The sequence below is a fragment of the Anser cygnoides genome, chromosome 11 (assembly GCF_040182565.1).
Source record: "Anser cygnoides isolate HZ-2024a breed goose chromosome 11, Taihu_goose_T2T_genome, whole genome shotgun sequence".
Classification (NCBI taxonomy): domain Eukaryota; kingdom Metazoa; phylum Chordata; class Aves; order Anseriformes; family Anatidae; genus Anser; species Anser cygnoides.
In genome coordinates this window covers 17019933-17033536 of record NC_089883.1, presented here as the reverse complement: position 1 = coordinate 17033536, position 13604 = coordinate 17019933, and the positions used below count along the sequence as shown (strand labels likewise).

At 41.4% G+C, this 13604-nt stretch overlaps 1 protein-coding gene across 9 annotated transcripts in view; it reads left to right on the top strand.

The window, feature by feature from the left end:
• TJP1 (tight junction protein 1) overlaps positions 1–13604 on the top strand; it is a 164165-nt gene that overhangs the window by 103779 nt on the left and 46782 nt on the right. Inside the window, exon 1 of one of the 9 annotated variants that reach the window (XM_013177399.3) lies at positions 12978–13037. The exons of the other annotated variants lie outside the window; for them this stretch is intronic. Coding sequence (XP_013032853.3) covers positions 12993–13037 — 45 coding nt within the window. The 5' untranslated portion in view covers positions 12978–12992. Of the gene's footprint in view, positions 1–12977; positions 13038–13604 lie in introns of those variants that run through there. 9 annotated transcript variants of the gene reach the window in all.

Below are 13604 nucleotides of genomic sequence, written 5' to 3'. Positions count from 1 at the left end.
TGTGTGTTCTGGTGTTTATGGCTTTCTTACATGAAAAGCTCCAATTCTGTCTTGCAGAAAGTGGGCACCCAGTTCTGGTAGCAGAACGAAAATGCAGGTCTTGGCAATGTGATTGTATTGTAGTCTAAAAATAAAGAATGTGTAAATAAATCTGAAGTCCTGTTTTTGAAAATTACTTTGAAGCAATCATAACATTCACATTTAATGATACTGATGCAATGATGTGTGCTACGTAGGCATGTGGAATTACCCGTTGCTTGAGATAATGATATTAAGCTGTTCTGTGCCTAATACTCTGCCATGGCTTTCCCTCCAGTTTGGAGGAAGAAGTTAAACCCTGCAGGAACTTTACACTTGCAAGAAGTGCTGCAGTCCCATTTGGTCTTAATGTTTAAGCATGTTAAGTATATGCGTCAACCTGCAGTGTTGATATGATACTGCTTTTGTTGGCTTGGGTCTTTTGAGAGCAAATATGGCTCAGGAACACTGACAGCTGAGCTGACGGTGCACTCATGCTGGAGATTGGAAAAGGAAGTGGTTCTAGAGCTCTTCGGAAGTGAAGAATGAAATAGGTGGTGATCAACATAATGTGTTGGTTAAGGGTTGAAATACATAGAGCAAGGAAAACTAAACAACTTGCTATGCTGTCTTACACAGTTTCCTAAAATATTTCAAGTAGTTTACATGTGAAGAAGAATGGAAGCAGTATTGTCTGTATGTGCTCCTGGAAACTCAATGTTTGCTTTCTTTCTGACATCTGTTTCTTCAAAAATCATATATATGTAGCTAAATTATGACCGTGATTTACTTGCGGTGTAGTTGCAATACGTAAAGCAGAGGTGGAATGGGAACAGAGCTTCGAAGTGTACTTTTTCTGTCTCATCTCTTAGCAACTTACAGTTCTTCTAATAAAAAAAGTCACGTAGCAATCCTAAAATTGTATTGCTGGTTTGAGACTCAGAAAAGACCACATGTCACAAAAATGACCTTCTGGATCCTTGACTTGTAGATACCAAAAGCCACGTGTGATTACTTTATTTTGAACCTATTGGAGTTAACGTGCAATGATGTGTGAACAAATGTATCCAGAGGAGAAAAATGTAGCTATGTGGGATTGCTGTTTTCTGTCTTCTGTGCTTGATTGCAAACTTTATCACTCTTCAACGTCTTTTTACTTTTTTGACAATTAAAGCCCTAACTTCCTTGAAAACATGAGGTTTAAAAAGGTAAAAGATGAGGGAAACTTCAACTTTAAGCTAAACTTAAATTAAACTTGCACTACCTATTTCCACTGGTCTATAACCTTTGTCATGTTCTTAGAAAAACGGTATTCAGAATGTACAAGTTCAGCAGAGATGCTTTCTGTACCACAAAGAGGAAGGGGTGCTGGCATACAAAGAGGTGAGCTGAAGGTTGTGTAATCTCTGTTCTGTTCTGGTTTGCAAACCCGAGTGTCGTGCTGTTACAATTTTGACCCTTGTTTTGAAGCATAGTCACAACTTTTCAAAAAGGGAGAGTTTTTTGCCCTTATGTGATAAAATCCAAAGCCCATAATTTTTAAATTTGGTTCCTGGTAGTTAAAGATGCAATTCTGGTAGAAGCAGAATGAATATTTTAAAATAGCCCCAGTCATTTCCGCCTACATAGTTTTCTCGCCTATTTGGGAATGTGCATTCCAGGGTGGTGATGGATGGGCATGATGCTGCTTGGATCAGGAACATAATCCTGCACCCTTGATATGCTCTCCGTCTTAATGTGCAGTGTGGAAGTTGTGGGAAGAGAAGTTACACTGCTGTGTGTTCGGAGCTGCTGGGGGAGGAGGGGGCAGCTTGTTCCACCTTTGTGTTTATATCCGCACTGAAAGTGGCTTTGTGACCGCTTCTAAGGTTACCTTTTGGTTTCTGGTGGTTTTAAGTATGTGAGGCTTAAAGCAAGTGAGACTTTTTTTTTAAAGGTAGTTAAGTGATGGATTGTGATCTTTAGTTACTTTTGCTTTTTGTCATTACCTTAAATGCTAAATTTTGGAAACAGAAGACCACAGAGAAAAGGCCTTTAAGTCATCTGAAAAACAGTCATTTTTAGTAGTTGCTTACTTTGCAAGTTTAGAAAGTCTTTTGAGTTTGACATAAAATGTAGTCTAGCAAATGAGCTACAGTGATCAGAATGGCTGAAAGGCCACCAAATGGCACTTGAGGAGAACATGGCATTTCATCAGTTCAGAAGCGTGCCGTTCCGCTGTCTATGCGGGCAGTCAGCATGCTGCAAGGCAGTTCTGATCTGGTCAGCAGTGCGTGCTCTTGAGTTAATCCACTTCTCCCTTCACCTGCTTTGATGTGCAAATAAGAAGGAAAAAGTCCTAGCTGTAAGTCTGTGGGGTGGGATGGGAAAAGGCATAGTGGTTATGTATATCCAAATATTTTCAGAGTTTAATTTGAAGCCTGTGTAAAGCCTCTTGTCCACAAATTACTCTGTCGTTTTGTTCTAGAAGCTGTAGCCAATGTCTCTTCTACCCTGGCTTCAGGAAGGGAAGCAAAGGGGATGGGTTGCTGTCTTCTGAGGCAGTGAGTACAGAACGGCTATGGTAATTCTTCAGCTTGGCACTTGTGGCACTTCACAGGTATCTGGAGTGGGAGTAGGGGTGCAGTCCACAACAAGGAGAAAATCCAAACCCCAAAACCCCAGAAGCTGCTGCTGACAAGAGGTTTTCTTTTTTTAGCTGAAGTTTAATATATGACAATTTGAATCCAACTTGGTTTTTTTGGTGAGATCTGCAAATTGGAAAAGGTTGTGAACCACTGGTGTAGAGAAAGGCAAGGCTGGGACTGCTGCCAGTAGAAAATCAAAGAGGAGGATTATAATCAGGGCAGCTGTTTGCACTGGGCGGTAACTCAGGCCTGCTTTTATTGCCTCTTGTCCCCTCATCGCTCCTCAGTGGAATGGGATTCATTGCTGCTGTTTATTGCTACCGCAACTTCTCATCTTCTTAGAAAGGTGTTCCTGGCTTGGTTTTGGTGACAGGGTGACACTGCTGCCTTTGCACGTCATCATAAGGGAGGGGAGAGGAAACTGAAAATGTCTTCCTGATCCTTCCTTGCTTGCTGATTCTTGTAGAGCTGCTGTTACTTGTCTTTGGCTTGTTGGTAGCTCTGACTCCTTAAGAGAAGGAAGCAGATGATTTTAAAAAACTAACAAACAAAAAAAAGGTGGAAAACTTGTATTTTTTCCATAAAAACATGTTCATAAAACTCTCATTTCAGAAACCAAACCAAAATTGTTATCCAAGAAACACTTGTATTTTTCAAACCTGAGTATAGTCAGGGCAAAGTTCAAAAACAAACAAAAAATAAACACCCTAAATAAATACACTATAACTGGTTGTGAAGAAATGGTATGTTTTCTGCTACCTGCAGAGCAAGTTTCATGCTCATTGTGAAGCAGGCAGTGTTAAGACGATGTCTGTAGGTGTGTGTACTTGTGTGTTCGCAGCCAATGAAAAACCCTCCAGAAAGGACTTGCATTTTTCTTGTGTTAGCTCCTGTGCCTGCCTGCTCCTGCTGCTCCTCAGGAAAGCCATTGCCAGCCCCTGGTCGATCCCTGGTTCAGTTCAGAGCCTGCCCTGAGGATGCGAGTAGCCATAAACTGAGGTTGTTGCTGCTCCTGAACCCTCTGTTGGCAGGCAGCAGCCTGAAGGTGCTGGTTTTGCAATTATACGGGTTCAGAAAAGAAAGTTTTCTTTAAGTACGCTGCTTGCTGTGCCTTGCCTCTGCAACAGTGTAGGGCACCAGCTCGGTTGTTTCACAGTTAGTGGAATAGTAACCTGTCCTTTCTCTTCCCAGACCCCATTCACCCCTTTCCCCAAGTAATTTGAAACTGAACTTTGACAATTACTTCTGTTTTTCTCTATTAGTAGCAGCTAACTTTAATCAATTTGATATGCTAATCAATTTGATATGCACTGAACAAAAGGGTGCGAGGACTGGGGACGGATAAGCACTTAAGCTGTAGCCGTAAGCTGCTTGGGAGGCTGGAGCTCATCTGCTGGGCTGCAGGCTACTGGAGGCAATGTAATGGCTTGCTGCTAACAAGAAGAGGACTCGCTTCTCCGGTGCTATATTGTTCACAATTTCAATACTGGTACCACTGACTAATGTTTCTTTGGTTTTTTTGGCTTTACACATCTATAACTTAAAACACTAGGTGCTTTTGAGTTTAGATCACTGCTATTTTGTTTGGTTTGTAATCAGATGTAAGGACAATTGTGTGTTATTTTTTTCTTCATTATTTAGTTAATAGTTAACGTGTGTCCTGAAAAACCACCTTTGCAAAGCTAGCAGATTTGTGATGTGTCTGTGGATAGGGAGACTGAGTGACGGTTACTGTGAAATACATTGTCAAACGCTATACTGTGTCTGCTTAAGTGAGATACCTCTTCCTCTTTTTCAAGTAACTTATTTTGGAAAAGCAGGTAAATGAGTACTCATTTCACGATGAAGCAATGCGAAACTGGGCTTTTTTTAGTAGGATGGGAGTAGTCTTCTTTCACGAGGAAAAATGTGTTCTGCACTTTGCATGCTTGCCTGATAAGCAAGTTGAGGAATGTTTTCCTTGCCGATAGCCAGGTAAGCAGATAGCAAGGCGCATTAACATTGGTCACCAGTGGTGTTGGTTACCTTGTCTGCCCGTCCCAGTCCCGTGCCTCTCTCTGGGAAACGGGCTACAGAAATACTGCTCTAATTCACATTCCTGACCTCTCACTGACTTGTAGTGTATTGATATTTCTTCCTCTCTGTTTACAAGCATCTCACTTTAAAGGAGGGAAATAAGGCTGTTGTGCTCACTGTTTCGCATTTTTGAACCAAACTGTTTCATACTATTGTCTTCTATTCCAAACACACTAATTATTTTCTAACCAAATTAGGGTTGTGACATTGAATGGTATTCACCTTCTATGTTCTCGACTCCTGTGTTTCTGTATCCTTGGCTCTTAACTTACCTCCTTTGAATGTGTACAGTTGATATAAGCTTAGAATTGTAATGTGTGCTGCAGATGCTTTAGCAGCCGTGTGACTGCTAAAATTGTCTCTCTTTAACTGACTGTTACCCAAACTTGGGGGGTGGAGGGGGTGGTGACAAAAGCCATCTGTGTGCTGTTGGTCGTCGAGGGAAGGGAAGGATACTTAGTGCAAAACTTCTTGATGATAGTGGTAGGTGAGAATCAGAGGAAGAAATTTTGAACCTATTTAAAAACAAATCCTATCACACCAAGTGACATATTTCTTCATACTGAGAATGAGGGGAAAAAAAGCTAGAACATGCTGGAATTCTGCAGCTCCTAAAGTACTTGTCAACTGCTTCTACCATGCAAAAGGCAGCGTGTGTTTGTTGGAATCCTTGCATTTCAAATCTCTTCTTCAGAAGAATTTGGCAAGTTAACCATAACATTTCTTGCTTGTAGTGGCTTTGGCCTTTAAAAAAAAAAAAGTTGTAAGGAGAAATTAATCTACATGTAATTTCATGTGTTTTGTTGTCAAATTGGAACATGGCAAGGCATCTGTAACTTGAACTGTCATGCACATCTCTGAGATGTACATTTGGTCTGAGTGATACAGAGAACTTCGAGCAGTACCTTGGTTGAACAGCCCTCCTGTGCCTTAGTGCATCCCGTTGCTTCTCCAGAGGCTGTCATTTGGCAGACCTGCTGAGCGTACCACCTAGAGCTGATGTTTGCCAGGTGCGGTGCTTGGTAACCACATGCACATTTTCTGGATTAAAAGCAAGATAAGGGATGTTCTTGCTTAAAGTGAGGTGCTCAAACACTTTGTCTGCTGCTCTGATCTCTGACTACATGATGGTAATTTTCGGTATCCGTATCTTACATTTGTGTGTGTTCTGGCTTTTAATTTTTAATTAAAAAGTAATGTTGAGTTACATAAACCTGATTTAGGTTCCTTATATAAATCTAACGCAGTATGATTGAGTTTTCTGTGATAACGATACTGTGTTCTCCTCCCCCAGCAGAGAAAAACAACCTGGAAGAAGTCCAGCTTATGTTCTTAACTGAGTGATAAAACAGTAACATCGAGCTAAGTATGAGATCAGGGATGGAGGCTCTGTCTGCAGTTGGATGGTGGGATTTGGTTTCAGGAATGCGCTAGAAACATGACTTAGATGGAATCACAGAAAAAGGAGGTTGGAAGGGACTCGAGAGTTCAGCTAGCACAACCATCTGCTCCAAGCAGTTCTCGTTAGGTGTGCCTGGGAGAATAATCACAGAGAAGTGAGGTAGAGAGGGACCTCTGGAGATGATCCAGTCCAGCTCCCTGCTCAACGCACTGTCATCTACAGCAGGTTGCCCAGGACCTTGTCCAGAAGTCTTGAGCCTCCTAGGACAGAGACTCCACAACTTCTCTGGGCACACTGTTCCAGTACTTGATCACCCCCACAGTTTTTAAAAAATGAACAAACAAACCACCTGAAATATCTGGTTGGAGTTACTCCCTCCAAGTTAAGTCAGTTGCAGTGAAACTGACCATAACTGTGTCCCTTTAATGAGCTTCACTTTGGTGTGAGGTTGTGATTTGTTGAGTTTTGATGTTATCATCAGTGCTGACTTACAAGCCCCACCACGGGCACCTGCTGTCAGTGGAGCTGAGATAAAAGGATGGGGACCAGATACAGGTGAAAAAAACAGCCACATATGGCCACGTACACACATACATAAACATCATGGGGGAAGTGGAGGGTAGGGGTATTTTTGAGAATGGAAACTAGTAATAGGGTAGTGTGTGCTGCTTAAGCAGTTGTGCTGAGAAGCCCTTTTCAAGCTGCAACATGAGATTTAAAGAATTAAAACATCAGATGGAGTTTCTCAAGGATCTTGGTTTTTGAAGTGATCTGAAAAAAGTCAGGTCTGAGCTGAAGTTTATCTTTACAGAGAAGATAAAATGCTTTTAGTGGTATGTTAAAACTGTGCGCTCTTTTGAGCCTTTATGTCCTAATAATAGTGTTCTAGATCAGCATAATGGAGAAATTATTTTGAGAAGGAAAAAAAATAAGCTATGTGGAAGTTGTTTGTGCCTACCTGTAGTATCATTAATTTTTCTGAAAAAGCCAAGCGGTAAGCCATATTTCTTCATAACTTTTCTCTTCTGTTGTGATTTTGGTTCCATTTTGCTAGTGTACTGGCCTGGAATCATGATCCATGAAATGCTGCTTGCCAGCACTTTGGAGTTCGTGATCCTACACGATTTCATTGCCAGCTGGAAAGCAAAATGGAAAGAAGCAAAACAGATGAGGGTTCCAAACTCTAAAGTAATTTTCCCACGCTTTAGAGATGGTGAAACTAGTAAGCTTTGCTTGGTTGCTGGCTGATACCGTTACCAGGTTGTTGGAGTGGTATTCTTCAGCATCTGAAGTAACTTGACCTAAGATCGCTGAGATGTATCTTCACCTGGGTCTTTGTGTTCTGGTTTGTTTTGCCTCATTACAGAGTTCCTGAAGGTCAGCCTTCTTGCTCTGCAGGAATAACAGCATTCAGCAGGCCTGTATCAGAAGCACTTCTACAAATACTGAGATATAACTGGATCTCGAATCCGATCTTGATTTTTTTTCTTTTTTTCCAACAGTATGCAATTTCCCCCTAGTTTGTGTATATTTCACTTGTTTAGGGATTTCTCAGATGTCTAAAGAGTTTTGGAAGGAGGGTCTGCTGATTTATATACTGCATCCATGAGCAATGACAACGAGAACTGAGCAGAGAGCTGTATTTGGGTGAGGCTTGGGCCTGAGCAACCGTTATGAAAAATGGAGTCATGCTAAAAAAAGAACTTGGATATTACATGAGACGAGTTGAATATTGAGCTGTGGTTTTGGTTCAGAGAGAATTTTGCTTATACCCAGAGCAAAAATTACTTACGATAAAAGATCAGGAAAACTAACAGAAGTGATGAGTTATTAAAATGAAATATCTGCACATTAAAAAAAACAACCACATGTATTTAGAAATCCTAGAGCAGGAAGTAGTGGAAATTGTATTTATTAAGGTAATATTCTGTGGGGTGGAATGTTGTTGTGGAAGCACAGGATGAATTGAGCAGAATGGTGAAGCAGCCTAGCTATTACTTAAAAAAAAAAAAAATCATCCTAGCTTTTCTTGTCAAGGTTGTTCTTGGTTATATAAAAGATAAATTTTTTCCTGTTGTCTAGACAGTGGGCAGGTACTGTTGTAGTACAGACGTTATTAACTGCTTCCAATATCAGTGTAGAGACATTATTGCTGCTTCCAATATCAGTGTCAACAATCCTTAATTTCAGTTTAGGTAGATATTCTGAATTCTGGAAATTTCCACATGATGATACATTTTTAGGCTTGTGGGTTGTGCTCTATAGCCTGCACGTTTTCACGAGGTGTCCTGCTGAATAAATACAGCAGTGTTTGGGAGGAGGGCAACTCTTGCTTACAGCTTGGGATCCATACAATATAAGAAAAATACAATTAAAACAAATATCCATGATATGAAATAGTTTACCTTTTAGATGTGTAGTATTTGTTTGAGAAAATAAGGCTGGTATTTCTGTTTCCAAAATAAATGATCAATTGTCACTTCTGTGCACGTATACTCAAGCAGAAGGTGAGACTAAATACTGGGTTCTCAGCCTCAGTGATCAATGAGAATTTTTGGCTCATACGCATTGTGCAAGCAAATGCCCTAGTGGGTGGGTTTTCTTCCACTGAACATCGTTGTGTAGAAGATAAAATCAAGTAGCAGCTGCGCTGTCTGATCTCCCTTGTAAACTAGTCTTTCTCAAAAATACATTCAGGGAAAGAGTCTTTGCTCCTTCCAAAGAGTGCTTGAGTGAAGAAGCAAGAGTATAGCCAGCTTGCAGAGTGTGGTACAGAGATACTGTACTTCTGAGAGCAAACAGCAAGCGTCAGCAGTGTGGGACTTGCTGTGCTTATCCTGCCTGTGAGTCCCCACCTCTGCGTGTACCTGCTCCAGTTGCTGGCTTCCAGGATCTGAAATAGCTTGGGTATCTCTAAGGTAGTCTGTGGAGTAGCTGTGGTGTGTTGTCTGTACAAAGACTGTACGAGACAGCTCTGACTTCCAGTGCTGAAATCAGATGCTAGGGTTCTATTTTATTTGCAACAACTACAGGGAAAGAGTGTGTGTTTGGGGGGGGGGGGGGGGGGAACGAGTATTTTTGATCAGCGAAGGCCTTTATGGTGTCTGTGTATGACAATTGGAGAGAATCTGGTGAAATTTTAGGTGGTTGTAGTTTAACTGGGAGAGGACAAAGGTGAGTGTCTGTGGAAGTCCTGCTGGTCAGTGCTGCAGACAGCACGCTGCTCCCAGCCGGTGCTCAGCTGCTGTGCTGGGGGGGAAATGACCTCTTGGTTCCCTGCATAACACTGGCTGAGGAAGATGCAGGTTTTTTTTTCCTATGAACTTCCTCAGGAAGCTGTTTGTTTTGTTTTGGATATTGACTTTGGGCATAGATAGTTGTTTTTTTTTTTAAGCAGATGATAAATACAATTCATGGGATACCCAAACAAACCTGCAAAAGTTCTTACAACAGATCCCAGTGCTAGTTGCGAAACCAGAATTAAAAGGAAATGTAACAAGCGCAATCAAGATGTAGTGATTCTTCTTCTAACCTGTACAATTTTGAAGTTCAGCAGCATCCTATTGCTGAAGTAGACTTCCCTAAGAATAACTTGGAGAATTAATTTTAGAAGCCAATAAAAATACAGTGAGGTAGATAAGATGTATGAATTTCTTCTGTTTTGACTGCAATTAAATCAAAACATACGAATTGTGCAGCTCCAGCTAAGAGGAAACTGTTTTTCTGTTTGAAACAGGCATCTGAATTTTTAAAAAAATCTTAACTTATTTGATGAGACAATTTGAGCTCTTTTGTAGGGACTGACTATAAATGATCTTTTTTTTTCCATTGTCTGATGCAGCCCTTCACCAGTTCGTTCGTTCTTTCTCTCTCAAACATCTCAAATAATAACCGGCTTAAACATCTGACTTGTGACTTTTTTTGTCTGGGACAATGAGGAATGCTTTTAGAAGTTGTCATTTTATTGGAAGTAAGGGGTACACGAAAAGTACATGATGCTGCAAGCTTGGAGTGACAGTAGTCCTCGTGTCAAAAGTTGATTGTAATTGAGCAAATAATTGCTTAAAACTTAACTGTGTCAAGAATAAGAAATTAAACTTTGCCAAAGCAGTTCAGTTAAAACAGGAGTTATTTCTCAAGTAAGCTCCCTTAAACTTGCAAAGCAATGCTGAGAAACAATTCTGGCTTGGATTGCAAGAATACCTAGGCGTTTGGTTTTAGTCTAGCAGTCCTCTAGGTGCAGAAGGCTGGAGAAGGAAGTGTTAGACTGGGAGGAACTTCATTTCGGGAGCCTTGCACTAATTTAGATATAAGATACTAGGTTCTGTAGCTGTGATTTGGATCTTTCCAAACATAAACTTGAACTGTCTTCTCAAGCCTGCGGGCAGCTTAAGTGCTGCCGCTGATCACAGCTTTCCCAACTGCAGTAGATGTGAAGCAAGCCTTGCTGTTGGGAAACATGGGAGTGCTGCTGACACTGGCACTCAGCAGGGCGCTCCTCGGTGATGCTGGGAAGAATATCTTGATGTATAAGTACAGAATTAATCCTTCAGGGGAATTCAGTCTTCAGTGTGTGTTCGTGTACCCAGAAATATGCATGAAGAAAGAAGTTGTGTGAGATAAGGCATATTAAAAAAAAAAAAATTAGCAAATAAAAACACCAGCCTTTGAGAAGCAGCAAGGAAATGTGGTGAGTGGGGGAATACTTCAAGTGCTTTTTGAAGCAGATCATAAAGGGAGCTTTCTGAAAAGATATTTACATTGATATACTTGTTCAAGTTTCTGATATTTCCCTGAGGTACAAGATTTTGTACTTATAGGATTCTGAGGAAATTGTAATAATAATGGAAAATGTTTTATTATTTGCATATTGATGAATCACAATTTCTTGTATAACTTTATTTCTTAAAATAAAAAACCAACAAACAATCAGAACCAGATCCAGTTGCCATCTACAGAACTGGGAATGGTACTAATTGTCTGTATAAGGGTGCTCAAAATGAGTTTAAGGAAACATTTTAATAAAGCATAAGTATAACACAGTATTAACACAAGTCATAATACCATCCTTCTCTTTGTATTACTCATTCTTAATACATGTGGAGAACCATAGGCAACATATAGTATCAGGAGTGCTCAAATTTAGCATGCTACCAGTTGTCCTCTTCCATTTCAGAGATACTTTATGATTTCTGTTAGGTTGCCCCAACCTTATACTGTAGCATCTTACTCTCATGTTCTTAGTTTCTGGGGTGTTAAGCAGTAAGTAGGCTGTTTCCTGCTGAGTCTCCTCGTTTACCCCAAATCAGTGGTGGTAACACTGTCGTGGGTACCAGGTTTGGCACCAGCAGGCCGCAGGGCTGGCAACACCCCTTAATTACAAGCCGTGTCTGCCATTTCTACAGATTTGGGAGTGACTTAAGTCCTTGCAAGATTCCTGAAATTCCGATGCTTCCTTGAAGAGCAGAGCACTTTGTGGCTCTTGTTTAAGAGCAGCTTTACAACAGGGAGCTGGGCTGACAGAGCAGCAAGAGCCAGTTCTGCCTCGCTTGGTAGGGCGCGTACCTTCGTGCGACTTCATCACGCTTCTCCGTCTTCTGTGAGCGAAGGCAGTTCCTTACAGATGGGAAGCGAACTCACACAAGCAGTTTGTGTTAAAGCCAATGTCTCACCTCGGGCTGCCTTTGAACTGCTTTAAGTGTTCTTGATTGGACTGTTTGGGCATGCAGAAAGAATGAAAATAAGATACTACTTGGTTTGCTGTCTGACTAATGCATATTTGATGTTTCTGAGTCTTGTGAATTTGAAATGAATGTAACTGCAAAATCTGGGGGAGGCAGTAGCAGTAGATGAGAAGAGGTCGTATGAGTGAGAAAATGGAGAACAAAGAATGGAAGTGGAAAGACTGAATTTATACAGAAAAGAGAACAGCCTGCTGACTGAGCTGCTGCTTCTCGTATTTGACAAGCGACCGCTTGTAGAAAGGCTGCTGGGCTCAGGTGTGTGGTAGGGAGTGGGGTTTGGGGGCTGCGTTGCCTTGCTGTGAGGTACAAAGTCTTCTCTCTGTTCTCAGAAGCACATTGTGTAGGCCACTTCCATTTTTTCTTATTCGTTGTTTAGCAGTTTTTCTCATCTCGTACCCTTTGACTGTGGGATCCCAGTTCTCCCTGCCCCAGCAGTGCTCAGCAGGTTAAGCTGGGGCTTTACCAGTCTGTGCTGTGTCCAGAGCCAGCTGTGTGCCGTGCTCCAGCTGCAAGCTGCAGCCACGGGGTGCTGCTGGGACTCCTGTGCCAGGTAGCTCAAGCTGAGGAAGTGCCTCCGACTGCAGGTGGGGCGCTGTGCCTGCGTGACACGGCTGGGACAGATGTGATAGGTGGGCCTGCCTGGTTCATTTCTCTGCGAATTGGACTAACCTGGTGCACGTAGAGCTGATGCTGCCTATTTTGATTAAATTTTGTATTGCAACTTTTCCAGTCCTTTACTGGACTCCTTTTTCACCTTCTTCTGAATAGGAGTTACTTAACTTGCGGAGGTAATTCTTCATTTGTTGAGGGGATGTTCAGCCTCAGAAACTCTTGCCAAAACTAAGACAGAATGAGAGCATCAGAAATGGGGGAAGAAAAGCGGTATTCATTAACAGTTTAGCAAGCAGAACATTCTGTTTTGTTTCAAGGATAGCGCACCGTGTGTGTAAATTGTTACTGTTTTAAAATTGATCGGATCTGTTTTTAAAATGCGTAGCTGGAAAGAAAGAGCCTGCTTTGGGGCTAGAGCTGAGTGAATTTCTAATGCAAAGGAGCAATGCAATACTGGATGGGGGGAGCGAGGGAAACTGGTGGAATGAAGTGTCTGCCAATTCAGTTGCACCAATGCTTACAGGACAAGCAAACCCTGAAAGAGAAATTAGCTGTAAGGTAACACATCCTAACTCTCAAATCAGAGCACAAAATGTGGAGACAAACTGCAGCTTTTTGGAGTCGTGAGAATAATGCTGTTCTTAAACCTAGTTGTAAATTCAGATGTTACAAAATCGGATGAAGTTTGAAAATATGCTTGTTTCTAACTGTTTTCAGAGATGCTTTTCTTTAGTGAATTGCTTGCTTGCAAGAGGGAGGCAAAACACCGTACTCCTCCTGGAAAGGCAGAAAATGTAGCAGCAGGCTAGCAGGAGACTTCATACTGTTTGCTATGTGTTTCCTGCTGCCTTTTTACCTGTTTTTAAGCCTTTGGCTCTTCCAGTTCTTTCTCTCTCCCTATTTCCCCCTTTCCAAATGTGTTTCTTGTGCTGTGTTAAATAGTGCCAGTGTCTGTTCTTTTAAGCAGACATGTAGGTATGTAAATATTGTCATAATGTTACTGTTTAATCTTGTTCCCTTTCTGGGACCCTTCTTATTTCTGCAATACCACTGTGTTCACCAAAGGAATTAGTGTACGCAGAACCGCAGTCTGTTAAGTGACCTGTATGCATAATACAGTAGCAC